General features: G+C 37.2%; 1 protein-coding gene across 3 annotated transcripts in view; it reads right to left on the reverse strand.

Annotated features, from left to right (window-relative positions):
* The window catches only part of cnot2 (CCR4-NOT transcription complex, subunit 2), a 124982-nt gene that overhangs the window by 50280 nt on the left and 58003 nt on the right, over positions 1 to 16699 (reverse strand). For all 3 annotated transcript variants that reach the window (XM_039759942.1, XM_039759944.1, XM_039759943.1), the window contains exons 3-5: positions 9923 to 9995; positions 9375 to 9522; positions 2791 to 2973 (exon numbers count right to left, since the gene is read on the reverse strand). In XM_039759942.1, coding sequence (XP_039615876.1) covers positions 2791 to 2973; positions 9375 to 9522; positions 9923 to 9995 — 404 coding nt within the window. The remainder of the gene's footprint in view (positions 1 to 2790; positions 2974 to 9374; positions 9523 to 9922; positions 9996 to 16699) is intronic.

The following is a 16699-nucleotide window of genomic DNA, read 5'->3' on the forward strand; positions in this document are numbered from 1 at the left end:
ATTGAAACTCATATACAGTGATCCCTCGCTATATCACGCTTCGACTTTCGCGGCTTCACTCTATCGCGATTTTTTCTCATACACTCTTACCTCACTACGCATGCGCTTTCTGAGAACTTTTATCTAAGCCCCACGATGGCTCCTAAACGTGCTGCTTTTTCTAAGCCTTCTGACAATAAAACTAAGTGCCGGAGGAAGATGCTTGCTGTCCAGGAGAAGGTGAAACTCGTGGATATGATCAAAGATGGCAATACCCTACAAAAGCCTCCTCACGCATATGAAAAGACAGCACCAGCAACTGCCTATCAAGATATTCTTCAGCCGCGCACCCAGATACCCACTGCCTACTCTTAGTATTCCTTCAGCGGAAGACGACAATGATGCACCTGCTGAAGATACTGCACCACCTGAAGACTCTCCTACTGAGGTTGTGCCTTCATAGGTTAGTGGTTGTGTGTAACAACTGTGTGTGTGTAATTAAATGTACAGTACAATAATCTACTATATAAAAGCGCTCGGGATTGTCCTTCCGTCCCGTGAGTGCAAAGTGTAGTGGTATTCCGCTTATCACAGACTTACTACTTGCGGCACGAAGCGATGCAATGTGAGCAGAGGTCTGCTGCTCTCATCATCCCCTTGCTTTTGTGCGCGATGCGCTGGAAAAATAGACAAAATTATGTCTCTGGAAATAATTAATGTTGATGGAGTACAAATGCCTCGCCGCGTAGTAAATATCAGGGGAGATTGTGCTTGCTTATTCTCATCTATAGCTTATTTAGTGCATGAAACTCCGTCTTTAGCGGTACAGATTCGGGCTGACATACGACTTTGGACAAGCACTCGAGGGGATAAAAAAAACTTAGGTTTTCTGGAGATGTTATGAATGGGCACTTTAATGTTCTCATTCCCTACACTTACATGCCTGATGTACACATGGGGCGCACACAAATTGAGGATAAAAGTCAGTCGCCTTAAAAGGCGGGTGAGCCTAGTAATAATATATTTGTAAAGTCTAATATGTCTTATTTTCTCTTATTTTGTCTAATATATTGGGCAATACGAGTGTGACTAAAGTGTGTCATTTCATGTCTAGAGGGCTCTAATAATGTTAAAAAAAAGTATTTAGAAGGTCGTAAACAGGTTTTCTATACTCTAACTGCAAAAATATTCGATTTATAAATAAAGAATCCTACTTCGCGAAAATTCATTTATCACGGTAGAGTCTGGAACGGATTAACCGTGATAAACGAGGGTTCACTGTATTATATAGATTCATTTCACACAGAGTGATATATTTCAAGCATTTATTTCTTTTAATTTAGCCGATTATGGCTTGTAGCTAATGAAAACCCAAAATTCTGCATCTCAGAAAATTAGAATATTGTGAAAAAGTTAAATATTGTAGACTCATGGCGTCACACTCCACTCGGCTAATTAACCCAAAACACCAGCAAAGGTGTCCTGAGCCTTCAAATGGTCTTGCAGTCTGGTTCAGTAGGCCACACAAGGAGAGTAAGCCACAAAAGGTCATCGCTAAAGAAGCTGGCTGTTCACAGAGTGCTGTATCCAAGCATATTAATGGAAAGTTGAATGGAAGGAACAAAAATGTGGCAGAAAAAAAGTGCACAAGCAACAGGGATAACTGTAGCCTTGAGAGGATTGTGAAGCACAGCCCATTCAAGAATCTGGGGAAGATTCACAAGGAGTGGATTGCAGCTGGAGTCAGTGCTTCAAGAGCCACCACACACAGACGTATCCGGGACGTGGGCTACAACTGTCACAATCCTTATGTCCAGCCAAGGAACACGTCAGAAGCATCTTACCTGGGCTAAGGAGAAAATGGACTGGACCGTTGCTTGGTGGTCCAAAGCCCTCTTTTCAGATGAAAGTAAATTTTGCATTTCATTAGGAAATCAAGGTCCCAGAGTCTGGATGAAGAGTGGAAAGGCACAGAATACAAGTTGATTGAAGTCCAGTGTGACATTTCCTCAGTCAGTGATGATTTGGGGAGCCGTGTCAGATGCTGGTGTTGGTCCACTGTGGTTTATGAAGTCCAAAGTCAGCGTAGCCAATCTACCAGGAAGTTTTAGAGTACTTCATGTTTCCCTCTGCGGACAAGCTTTATGGTGATGCGGATTTCAATTTCCACCAGGAATTGGCACCTGCCCTCACTGCCAAAAGTATCAATACCTGGTTTAATGGCCATAGTATCACTGCGTTTGACTGGCCAGCAAACTCATCTTACCTAAACCCCATATAGAATCTATGGGGTACTGTCAAGAGCAAGATGAGAGACTCCAAGCCCAATGATGCAGACAAGCTGAAGGCCGCTATCAAAGAATCCTGGGCTTCCATAACACCACAGCACTGTCACAGGCTGATCACCTTCATGCCACACAGTATTGATGCAGTAATTCATTCAAAAGGAGCCCAGACCAAGTATTGAGTGTATACATGGACATACTTATCAGTAGCCCAACATTTCTGTATTATTTTTTTTTTTTTTTTAATTGGTCTTATGTAATATTCTAATTTTCGGAGATACTGAATTTTGAGTATTCATTACCTGTAAGCCATAATCAGGAAAATGAAAAGAAATAACGCTTGAAATATATCACTCTGTGTGTAATCAATCTATATTATATACGAGTTTCACTTTTTGAATTGAATTACTGAAATAAATTAACTTTTCAATCATATTCTAATTTATTGAGATGTACTTGTAAAAGTCACCTATTCCTCCTTTATATTGTGAAGCAACACACATAAGCAACTGAATTGAACTCATACCTGTTTATGGTAAAAGGTTGTCGAGACTGTTGTTGCTTTGGCATACATATGATGCTGGGAGAGCTTCTGTTTGGACTGCCTAAACCTGAACTGGTCATGCTGTTTGTCCTGCCAGACATACCAATTCCCTGACCAACTTGGGAGTGGTTCATCACATTCCTGGGATTCATAGGTAAAATGCTCCTGCAGAAAAACAGAAATAAATCAATCATTTTCTGACAGATTAGAATTTTTTCCCTCCTATTAATTTAAAATGCAAAGCAGCTGTTTTTCCCCCCATTTACTCTGTTACCCTTCTGTCACAATATCAAATGATGCATTTTGGCTCTTTTGTGCAAACTGATTAAAGACAAGCTTTTATTTAGTCTACACAGTTATACGAATAATGTAACATTGCCACTAATTTGCTTTAAAGTGGACAGTGTTTTTGTGGAAACTATATTAACATTTGCACCAAAAATAAATTTACCACTTTTCTTCAAACAATGCCATAGCATTTTGTTTCCTCTAGAGTCTTGCCTATTGGCTACTATCAAATAAATTGGTTTCTCACATTATCAATCTCAAAACAAACAAATAAGCAAGCTCACATCTGAACCTAACAATTTAAATATGTTCCCCTTTTTTTTTATTTTTGCAACTGGCCAAGCACTGTTTGTGCTTTCCTCCATCCCCCATTTTTGGCTGTGATAAACCAATAGCTCATTTTAACTTTACAAACACTTGGTGCATGGCTCTCACCTGCATACTTCTTTTCAGAAGAGGCTCTGTTCTATACAAACATATACTGTATAGATTGCCCAAGTGTATGTGTACTAGACTCTGCTTTACTGCCTTCTGTACTTATGTTATAAACATCAATGTGAATTTTCATGGGAGAAAATGAGTTTAAGAATTTTGCTGGGAAACATTCAGTAGAGTCAGCCATTTTATTATTTTTTAAGCAGAACGTGTGAAAGGATATGTAGAAATTCTTTATTTTCAGTAATCCATGGAGATCCCAATATAATAAAAGTCATCATCAGAGGTGGGTAGAGTAGCCAAAAATTGTACTCAAGTAAGAGTAGCATTACTTCAAAATTATATTACTCAAGTAGAATCAAAAAGTAGTCATCCAAAAAATTACTCAAGTAAGAGTAAAAAAGTATTTGGTGAAAAAAGACTACTCAAGTACTGAGTAACTTTGATCATAATACATTTTTTTTTTTTTTTTAAGAAATGTAATAAGACAGACAAAAATATAAAATGTGCAAATTCTGCTATTTCCAAATAAAATAAGAAATGAGTAAAAATAAACAACATCTTTACAAAATAAAGATGCAGAAATAACACAAATTTCTAAAACTCAGTTTTTCACAACAAAGCTTTTGAAGCCAACACCTACAGTAGGTAACATGTATGTTTGAACAGTGCAAACTACTTACAGTGACAAGATATACTGTACACTGACAGTATAATACTGCATAATCACTTGCCCTCCAAATAGCACAGCTGATAGAAAATAACATTAGAACAAGGCAGCTTGTGCACGTACAAGAAGTCTCACTTTACCTTGACTGTCTGTGCATGTTTGGTTAAAATGTGCTTGTTCTCCATTCAGTGAAGTGATGGTTAAGCTTCAGCAGGAGTTGGCTCTCATTTTTCATGTACAGTGGAACCTTGAATTGAGTAACTTGGTTTGCAAGTGTTTTGCAAGACGAGCTAAAATGTTTAATAAATTCTGACTTGATAAACGAGCGAGATCTTGCAATACGAGTAAGTCCACATACGCTTGCTTTGTCTGCCGAGCATCACGTTATCACAACTGAGCTGATGGTGGTTCTCTCTCTCGCTGCGGGATTGTGGACAATCAGTCAGCATGCTTCACTCACATTGTCAACATCCGTACGAGCATATACGGTTTACTATAGCATTGTGACCACGTGTGTGCTGTGACGTGCGAGTCCGTCTTGCACCCCAAAACACGAAGTGGAGTCTCAATACTTTAGCGACACCATCTTTATTCAGCTTGAAACAGGAACAGCACTGTTATTTATTGCAGCGGGATCTGCCACTCTCCTATACACAGGCACAACAGTCAGGCAGGGTCATGCCCAGGTTAGTGGCCAAGTAATATTGTGCCCTGTGCATTTATAATGTTCCTTGTATCACCCATCAATGGCAGGTGCTTATAGCATGACCAGGACCTTTTCGCATTTGCTTTTACAGCGAACTGCTACAGCTCTGGGTACCTGCGGTCGCTTCGGGATGCTCTTCCGTGTGTCATCCAGTTGGGTGAAATCCCACAAGAGTTTAGAAACTCATTCACACCAGCCATGATTATTTTCAAAGGTAAAGTGCAGATTAATTTGCTTTATGTATTTTTACTTTATATTTTGTATTCATCATTTTTATATGAAAAGTTTTTGGTTGTGGAACGAATAATCTGAGTTTCCATTATTTCATATTGGGAAATTCACTTTGTTATACGAGTGCTTTGGATTGCGAGCACGTTTCCGGAACAAATTATGCTCACAAATCGAGGTTCCACTTGTAGTCTCTCTTTCACTGTCCGCTTTCTGCGAGGAGCTTGTGCCGTTATGCCGCCACAGTATGTGTGTGGTCATTTGACTGCATGTCTACGTCTGATTTGTGAAACAGAGCCATGTGATTATTGTTGCCATGTCCGACTGGTGAAACGGAGTCTTGTGATTTATTGTTGCTACGTCTGATTGGTGAAACAGGCATGTAGTAGATGCACTGGCGGCTTCTCTCTGGCAAAAATAAAATATAGCATATCTAATGGGAAAAATTTTAACTGATTCTAGTGTTGGTCAATGTAGTGGAGTAAGAGTAGCGTTTCTTCTTCACAAGTGTATTCAAGTAAAAGTAAAAAGTATGGTGCTGTAAAACTATTTTTATAAGTACAATTTTTTTTTAAAAAAAGTTACTCAAGTAAATGTAACTCGTTACTACCCACCTCTGGTCATCATGCATTTAACACAAAAAACTAAGTTAATTGACAACTGTCTGCTGGTTCTAGTATGACCAAGTGCAGGTGTCTGCATGTATGCATCTTGTGACAGATGGGGTCCTATCCATGGCTGATTTGTGCCTTGCATATGATGCTGCTGGGATTGGCTCTGGCTCTATATGAACCTGAATTGGACTTAGCAGTATTAAGAAATGTACAAATTCAGAAAATTAGGGGACAGATGCTTATAGAAAAATTAAACAACTGGTTTCACAAAGCTGACAAATGCACCTTGAGAAAATAAGTATTGCCGGTATCACTTTACATTAAGTGTCCATAATTACCTGTATAAGTACAGTATAACTGAGTTATTACTCCATACTTAGTGTGTAATACAAAGTAACATAGTTAATTACTCAGTTGTCATTGTTATTCCACAGTTTATATAATTATTATGTAAAAAATTATCACTTATCCAAAAACCAAGTACATAGTTACACAGTAGCTGTACTTTCAAAATGTAATAAAAATTTTAGGGTATGTAACTACAACTATGTAACACATGTTCCATGGTCTGGGCAATTTTAATGGAGAATTGCAGTGATAACTGCATAGGTTTTTGATTATGGTTTTCTTCCAAAAGATGAGTTTATTGCTGAAAAATGCAAAATCTAGAGGGGCACCTCCTTGACATATTCTGCTTAAACAAGCATTTGTCACATTCTTGCAGTTGTTCATATGCAATTTATAAGTAGTCACCAAGCATAACAAGTATTTTGTCACTTATTAATAAAGTGTGAAAAATGAAAAATACTGTGACACAATAAAAAAAAACAAAAAACTAATAGAACATTTTGCACAAAAGAAAGGATTACAGCAAACACAGGGGGGAAAAAACAGATATACAGTTGACAGCATAATGGATATCTTATTCTGCAAAATTTCAGGCTTTTGAAGGTAAATGCAGCCTTTTCACTGTTACCTGTTAAATTATCTCATTACTTTAATATTTATATAGAAGACAGTTTAGAAAACAGTTGTTCAGAAAATGTAAATGATTACATAAAATGATCAAGCCAAATGCTTGATTTGTTTCATGGCTTATTACTAACAGACTGCATTCACACTTTTATAATACGCAAGATCGTGGTTTCTGAATTCATGCTTCCAGTATCGAAAATGTATTATTTCTGTATCAGTCGGAGAAGAGCTCCATAAGCCTCGCTGAAATCAGTTACATAAGAAATGTATTCAGTTTGGGAAGGATACTTAGAAATGGTAACTGCATTCTTCATCTATAAGTTTGCAAAGAAATTCAAGTGAATCATAAGAATTGGTATATTATTATTATTTGAATACTACATGTTTTCTAAGAAATTATGATAATGGATAACTCACTCAAATATTGCAAGTTTCCCTGTGATTGAAATTATTTTGATTGGCTGAAAGCACATCAGAAGGGCAGTAGCCTTAATTACAAAAAGCAGGAGTTACAATTCATTTTTTCAAATGTGTGTCATCAATACGTGTCATTTTGGTTAAACCTAATAATTTTAATCCTGTCCTGATATGAAAAGTGTAATTGATGTAACAAATGTTTTTTCTGTAATTTAAAAAAAAAAAAAAAAAAGTTCTGTATGAAATAGTAAAAGTCTCAACAGCTGGACACACAAAACTGTTTCAGATTAAAATATTTTGAACACACAAGACACTGTAGTAAAAATAATGCAGTGCAAACTGTTCAAGGTACAGGTAACAAATTGTTTAGGCTTTCTTAGGGATCACTTCACTGACATGTGAGCAAGGCACGGTACAACTCTTGAGATGCGCAGCACTCGCCGGCTACAACGTAACAATAATAATTTCCAGAACGTGCTGTTAAGTTGTCATTCATTTTACCCACTGTCTTTCTTTCGTTCATATGTTACGTAGGCACATACCTTTTATCTTCGACAATCTCATTCTCTAACCAGGCCTCAAGAGCTAAACAGCATAACACTGTCCACCACCCCTGTCGTTATTCAAGCACATTGTTGACATCCGTGAGTAACAACAACGTACTAAACTGGAAGGTGGTCTACGCATGCGTGGAATTCGCGGACAAAGATCAAGATCTAAATGAAGATCTCTTTAGTTAATTTAAAGCACAACACTTTGTTTAGTTTGAATGTCTGTGTTTTGAGGTGTGACTGGCATACTAGTCTTCAGTAGTATAAGCCTGGAGGAGATTCTTAATGCAATGCCTATGTTTTGGCGGTCTCTCTACTGCCATCTAGTGCTGCTTCTAATTCATTCGCGGACAAACAAAGATCAAGATCCAAATGAAGATTATATATAGAGTATTATATAGTGTGGAATTGATTTTATCAATATAAAGGAGGGACTTCATTTTAAATGATCAAAACCAATATAAAAATTGAAACAGGCATTGTGTATGGAAATAAGTTTTTTTTTTAGCAAAATGTTCCTCCTCCTTTCCACATCACAGCTGTCTGCATGTCACATGTTGATGTTGTCTTTTTTCAGCCTAAGACACCGCCTAATCTTCTGCTGGAGACCTTAACTTGAATACACTGGCACACCTGAAACAGGCTACTGAGAGGCTGCGGCTAACCTTTCTCTTCAGGCTGTAGACTTGCATAACTCATTAGCATAGTGTACTTGATACAGTATTGTTACTGACAAAAAAAAATATATAATATATATATATATATATATATATATATATAATATATATATATATATATATATATATATATATATATATATATATATATATATATATATATATATATATATATATATATATATATATATATATATATATATATATATATATATATATATATATATATATATATATATATATATATATATATATATATATATATATATATATATATATATATATATATATATATATATATATACACACACATACACACTTTGGATAATTTTCTTTTTTTTCTATAATGAAACTAAATTTCAATTAAATCCATAAAAATGTTTGTGATTTTGGGGTATTTTGTTTTTCTACTGTATATATTACAATGTCCTTTATTAGTATCTATTTACTAGCCTAGACGTATCATACCGCAAAATTTCAGCTTTTTAACTAAATAGAAAAACTTTTTTTTCTTGTTGATATGCGAGTCAGTCAAATTTGTATTGTATACAAAAAAATTTTAAACCCAGGAGTGCTAGATTAGAGATACCAAAATGGCCAGTTTTACCCTTTATAGGAGAGGAGGAGCATACACTGATACAGCCTGTTGCCGTACCCACATGACGAACCACCTCAGGATCCCAAATTTGAACTGAGTGCAGTTGTACATCGGATGTCACCTCAGCACCACACTAGTTTGAATGGAACGGAACAGGGTTAGGATTTTTTTTTTTTTTTTTTTTTAATAAAAACAGTGGGTGGAGAATCTAACTGCAAACAAAAATGTGTGTTACTGAAGTACTGCAACTTATTACACTTGCCATTAGAAACAAACAGGGTCATTTTAAGAAAATCTTTCTCCTTTTTAAACGCTAGGTACTGCATTAAACAAAATTGATCTGCACAGGTTTCATTAACTACAACTCCAATCCATCATTAAAGAGGAAAGAAAAAGAAACAGCATACCTGCTTGGTGAAGGTGGAGTATGAAGTGACACAGTCGGTACCCCCGTCGTCGGAGTTACATGGCTTGGCAACTGGGTACCTTGTGATAAGCTGCGATTTAACTGAGGATTGTTGTTGCTCATTCCCCTCATTGAATGGGCTAGTGCACCTAGAAAAGGATCACAAGCAGCATTTAAAGGTTAGAAGGCCATTTTCAATGTGGTCAACATGACTTTCTTTCACTTCTTGCTGAAAAAGAAATGCAGAAGAGATAAAAGGCAAAGGATAAGTGTTCATAAACATACATGGCATAAGAACATACCTACAAAGATCATCTGAAGTATAAAATGCAACTCTTAGATAATTTAAAAACAATCAAGCAAGGACCAAACCACTCACACAGTAAACTAAAATAACTTCAGAAGACCACCTGTCAACTTTGTTTATTTTAAAGTAATAGCAATTTAAATACATTAAAATTATAAAGTAAAAAAAACAAATCCGTATTGTTTCAGCATTTAACAACCTTTTTTATTATTCATTTTTACGGCAATTTTACAGATACTTACTTTGTTGTCCATATAAACTTGCACCAAATGTGGATAGTTGACTTGATGTCGATGGTGATGGAGATCCCAGCATCTACAGAAAGACGTTTGACAAGTGGTAATTAATTACGGGGACTGTAGCACATTAAGAATTGTTCTAGAACATGCACTTCTTAAAAAGCAGTGAAAAGTACTGAAAATGTACAGGTAAAATACAATAGCTGTGTTCCTCTCTTTGGCTTTTAAAGTGCTTTCTAATCCTACAGGAATGTTTAATTATCAAAGGGATTAGGATTTGTATTATACACAACAAAGGTAAACTTTAGTTTACTCTTTTGGATGTGTGCTTTAAGAGTTTAAAACAAAACACTATCAGAGAGAAATCAAAGATTTAAAATATCCCTAGTTCGCCTCTTTGTAAAAAAAATGTAACTAAGAAACCCCCACACATTCTTGGACTGCTTTAGCCTAAATGTTCATGTGGTCATAGTTTGGAATTTAAAGTCTTGCTTTGGTTTATACTGCTAATTTTAAATTGACCTTTTTATTGGCCAGTTGTGCCATACTGTCCACATACCAAGCTTGAAATTATTACATAACAGAATATGTAATAGGAGGTAAAATTAATGAATGCCTGCTTTTGAATGTTTGCTCCATCCACAGAAGCATACAATGAAGAAAGATTCGTTCCATCATTTTTTGCTCCCAAGCTTCCAACTACACATACTAATAGATGCAAAAATGGGTTTCCTTAAATAAACAATCCTGTGCAAGAAGATGACTTGCTTTAAAATGGTGTAATGTTCTTATTAAACATGTCACCTACACACAAGCAGAGACTGAATATGGAATTTGAACACATGATTCTGGATCCATGAGACAGCCATATGACTATGGCACTTTGTTACCCACCAGAATAAGTGTAAAGCTTGAAATTCAGTTATCAATTCCCTTGTTTCCATTGCCAGAAAAAAAGAAAAAGACAGAAACAGGTGCTAAGGAATAAGCTAACCAATCCACACTGGAGAAAAACAAAGGCAATTTCAGCCCAGTATTCTTTAAGCACAAACAGTTCACCACTTACAAAATCTAATGATCCTTTCTGTACTGAGAAATGGCTGAATTAGGATGCAATAATGAAACTCAGGCACTACACATTAAATGGAAATACCACTGTAATTCAATGAAGCAGTGGCTTTGGTGCTATTATGAAAGCAAATACATAAAAATGAATACACTGTTTTTAGTGCAAACTAAAGATATTCTTTCAACTCAAGTACAGTTACTTTTTAGGTTCTCCTGATCTTCTGGAGAAGAAAAAAGGAAAACAAAATAGAGTCTCAATACAGAGGTTTCTGGTGGATCACACAAAAATGGCAGGTTTTGTGTGAAATGGGGAGAAATCCTGTCAGAATTTATTCCACCTTTATTTCAAAATTGCAAACACCACAAAGAATGTGAAAGCGAACTGTTTAATAAAAAAAGGGGGGGATAACACACAAAAACCTGGTTGTATTAGTGTGCACACTTCTTAAACTAATACTTCGTTGAAGCACCTTATGATTTTATTACAGTGCTCATTCTTTCTAGGTAAGAGTTTATTCAGTTTGGCACACTTGGACTTGGTGATTCTTGTCCATTTATGGCAAAAATTTTCCAGATCAGTCAAATTATAAGGGCATCTCCTGTGCACAGCTCTCTTCATGTCACCTTAGTTCAACCTTGATCCCATCAGACACAATGCATTTTCCCCACATGGCTGTCCCACTAGGGTAGCTTAATAAGCTAGCTTACATATTGTAATCTTTTTGGTTAGCCAATAAAAGATGTCATTTGCTGGACTTCTCATTACTATACTTTTCTTGAAAACACTGGACTTCCTTTTCTGTCTCTCGTGCAACTCTGTGACCCAAGCTTGACAATACATGTATTAAAAAAAAAAAGTACTTCGTAAACTGCAATAAGTATTTTATTTGAAAATGAGACGTTATATTTAACTTGAATACGCATTGTGCCACTCTCTATGAGAGCACTTGTAGGGAGTTTTGCTTGTAGTCCACTGAGCTTAAAGTATGCAAATGTGGAACTCAAGGACGGACTAACCAATCAAAGGATTATCAATCAGTTCCATTGTCATTTGTTATGAATTTGTAGTGGAGTATGTGCATATAAAGAAAACTGTTTTTTTGGGTGTTTTTTTTACCTTTTTGAACCAAGATGTGTGCAACAGGGCAGGGTTTGTTTGGGTTTTGGGGGATGGTGACAAGAGACTGAAAAAAAAAAAATTCAACTGCTGCTGTTTGACAATACTTTAAATTTGTCATCAATATTGATCAGACTGAGTTATTGTGCAATGCATGCAAAATTGATGTGTCACTTGGAAATAATTTATATCAGCATCGCAGACAACACAACTCTACGGTGAATGTATTACAAAAGTCAGGCTAAACGAAAACTGTCACATATTTAGCAAAAAACATGCTTACTGCACAGCGCATACACAGTACTACTATTTTTATTATAATTACACACAAGACTTAATATATATTTGATATTTAAAGTTAAAAAAGTGATCTCCCATTTACTAGTAACAGTTTAAAAGATGATGTATGCATTGGGTAGACTGAAGGTACGAACAAGAAAACAGTGGGGCACTTCTTATTTTGTTATTGTACTTATTTTCATTAGCCAATTGATTTTTATTATTTAAGTTGTTTAAAAATACATCTTACATCCTTCCGGGAGCCCTGAACGTGACACAGTCGGTAATGTCACCGATGAGCTAGGCAGTGAGGCACAACGAAGCAAGGGGATGCTGCAAAAAGTGCAAAGTGCTTTTACTTAAAACCAACAAAATCAAAACAAGGTGTTCCAAATAAACAAAGTGCAGTGCATCAAATGTCAGTTATTAAATAAATGATCCATAAATACAAGTAAAAGTGTGGAGTTAAAATCCAATAGACAAATCCTTTAAAAAACAACAAGGTTTAAAACAATGGCTGGAAGCGATCCTTTTAAAACCTAAAGCCTAGTGCATTCTTCTTCTGGTGTTTACCAACTCCCCTGTTTCTCCCATGCAGGCAATACACCAGGGGAGTGACCCTTGCTGCAGCTGACCTGCTCTGCCTGCTTCTGCTGATCGGTTCGCCTCACCGAGCCCTGGCTCCAGTAGGCTTCACCAAACGGTGACTTGGGCTCTCCGCCTTTCTTTTCTCTTTATTCCCAACTAGCCACCTCACGCTTCTATATATCACAGGGACGTGGGTCAGCTGTGGCAATCAGCAGCTCCCAGGTACAATTACGGATGCAGACGACTCCTCACCTGTGCACTTAAGTGAGATTCACCTGCATCACGAATTCCCCCGAGAACTGCTTCCGCCACACTACCACACCGCCTCTCTAAGCCGCGAGTGTGGTGATTATTTATTTAAAAACGTGGCCTTTGACATGAGCTGTGGACCCGCTATACCACATGGTCCTGGATGGTCAATAATTTAAGATTTTGCTTGCTACATGAAAGATTTTTGAGTTGATAAATACTAGCAAATATTAGCTCAGTGTGATCAATAATGCCATCATTTCCTTTTAGCCTTGAAATTGCAATACAAAATGCTAACTTTGATACTTGCATATCACACCTTAAATCACAATATGTAGCAAAATAATCAAAATACATATGATTTTTGGATCAAATTGTGCCACCCTAGTCAAAAATCAAAAACACTGGATCAACCAAGAGGTGAAGAAAAACTGTTCTTATTTTGTCATTTTAGTGTTGGCTTCTTAATAAATTTTGAAAACATGTAGAAGACACTGGAATACACAAATTGGTAGCCACAAGTAGTCAATATTTGAAATAAATACCTAAAATAACGCTTCTTTGAGTGACTAAAGTAAGATGTTTAAAAAGTCACACTTGTCTCTGCCAAGACAAGTGAATAGCTCAAAGCAGTAACCTTAATGATAATAAGTTCCAGTCTAGTCTTTCATTATTTAGGGTAGTCCATGCAGCAATGCAAGTGTAGCAGTCGATATCCTGAAAAAAAAAGTATTACGTAGCAAAACAAAAAACAAACAAAAAAAACCCACATATTTAGATACAAGTGGAAATATATTACTTTAATCCCACTGTATAAGGGGAAAGGATATTCTTCTATTGCTATGTCCCAACAAAGCTGAAAACTTTACCTGCCATTTGCTTGTTAGTAAACGCTACACTACAGTACACACTGCATCTGAAAATTAAATGCATGGTACAGATTACATGTGGTAGAAAGCCGTCTCTGTGTGAGACCAGTCCTATGTACACCTCTACTGGAAAGTTATCCTCATAAAAAAAAAAAAAATACATCAGTCTCCCGACTCTAGATGGCAAGACACCAGAATTTATACCATAAGATAACCTGGCAGGATGCCCACATACAAAATTATCCAAATTCTCCCATTCCTGTTGTTCAGCTACAACTATGTAGTAGTGGAATTCTAGGAGAGAAAATTTATAACAAGTTATATTATTAAACTTGTATAAAGAAGGAGCATGATTTTTTTTTTTTTTTTGTTATTTTGGAAACTAAGTGAAATTGGTAATTGGTTACCACTATCTTTATATAATTTCACTTGTGTCTGTCAACTCTCTCTCCACAACAATAGCAAGGAATACGTGTTCTTGTTAAGAGTTTTGGTCTTAGGCATACCTTCAAGTCTTTAATGTGACCAATTATCGACTGTGGCATTTGACTGTTTATTCATTACATACTTTGTTATTGACCGAAACTCCATTATGACCCTACCATTTTACACCTCCTCTTTCCTTCAGTTCAACCTAAGCATCCCAAAAAAAAGAAAAGGCACATACAGCCAAGCTGCGACCAACAGAAACAGTCTCACCAGCCTACATACTCACACCAACGCACAAAAGCAGAAACAGCTACAGGTACATCACGCCAGACCAACCAAGCACAGGGAAGATGTCTTAGAACAACAAAGACAACGTATGACAAACCACAGAGCAACATTATCCAAAAATCAGAGGCAGCAAGTCTTCCACCTAGACCGTGAACAAAAAACGAAATACATACACAACCTTTTCCAAGAGCAGTGTCAAACTGTCAGACAACAAGAAACATTACAATTGAAAAACCTACAGGGATTCCATAACATCGACAACTCAAAACAAGATATTCCCTTTATATTGCGGCACAGGCAATTCCCCATTTCTTTACCATATTGTATAACTATCACCAAGTCACAACTACAAACATTTAATAAAGTCAGATTTTATTTGCCAGGCCCTGTTTATACCCATGGCCAGTTGTACCCTACATTTTCCAGAGATACAATGAAACTCGGGTCAAATGTACAGGTACAGGCAGTCCCCGGGTTACATACTAGATAGGAACTGTAGGTTTATACTTAAGTTGAATTTGTATGCAAGTCGGAACAGGTACATTAATTTTAACAAATGCTAATTGTTGACCGACTGTAACCAAGTGCTCTGCCAATGAATGATGGAGTTTCACCTCTCTCTGACCTTTTTATTATTTCTACTTTATTTTCTACGGTGAAGGTTTTTCTCTTCTTTACTGTATCACCAGCACTTGCATCAGATTTGTGTTTCAGAGCCATTCTTGAAGGGTGAAGACAAAAGGTTAAGATGAGCTCTTCTGCACAGCACTGTACATGCTATCACAGCAGGAAGGCACCTGTCAACACGTCTGATGTACTGACAAAAGACAGCTTCCTGCTATGTGCATAACAGTACAAGCAGGCTTGTTATTGAGAATGACTGGGGGCAGCGAGGGGGTGGGTTCATCACTCACCCACCACAGAGTCACCTCCACTACAATATGCTGCCTGCAGCGTCCGCTCACCAAGAACAAACATGGTGCGGCCAAAGGCGGGTAGTACATCGGCCAACCCCAATTCAACAGTCAACCATCCAAGGCACACTACAATGCTACCCCCGCCGCCCCGTTCACCCTCAATGGCCTCCGATGAGCCACAACCGGGTAACTGCTTGCAGCATCACCAGCCATGTGTGCTGGACGGGCAGTGAAACGTCCCCCTCCGCTCCATCCATCCCGCGTCTAGTCAGGAGAAGTAGCTGCGGCGGCGTAGTGGGCAGGCAGTGAACAATCGTCCTGCACACGAGGGAGAGCTGTGGCTCTGTTGACTATGGACCACGGGTCACCACTTGCTGCCGGGAGCCACCCGAGGGACAGTACACTGCGCAAGCAGCGAAATTACCCCCTTCAGCCACTGCTTACAGCATCCCCAGGCCAAACATGACGGGACAGAAGTTACTGAGGCACATGCGTTGCAACTGCATCCTCATTCGTAAAAAGTCGTAGGTCAGATGTCCATAACCTGGGGACTACCTGTACTTGCGGGTTACACACAGGGGAATATTTTTGCAGACAATAACATTTATGCAACTGATTGTGTTTTCTGACAATTATTATAGATGTCGGTATACTACATTACCGGATAACCACACTTCACACATACTGACTTAAATGTGCCCTGCATTTCTCTTCTTATCCAATAATTTCTGTTAAACTGTTCATGTTACACTTTGTATTGTTAATATTCATGCTGTTGTACGCGACTATAACATTCAATACTAATCATATGATTATTCTAATAGAGTCATCTCACAAGTCACTACTTATTAAAATAATCTCCTTTCTTACTGTAACATGTGATATTCTTCTCTCCCTTATTTCATTAACACTTTTATTCTTGTGAAATTTATGCAAGAACGATTTGCTAGTAATAATTAAACTCGCACTTTCATTC

Source organism: Polypterus senegalus, chromosome 8, assembly GCF_016835505.1.
Source record: "Polypterus senegalus isolate Bchr_013 chromosome 8, ASM1683550v1, whole genome shotgun sequence".
Lineage (NCBI taxonomy): Eukaryota > Metazoa > Chordata > Cladistia > Polypteriformes > Polypteridae > Polypterus > Polypterus senegalus.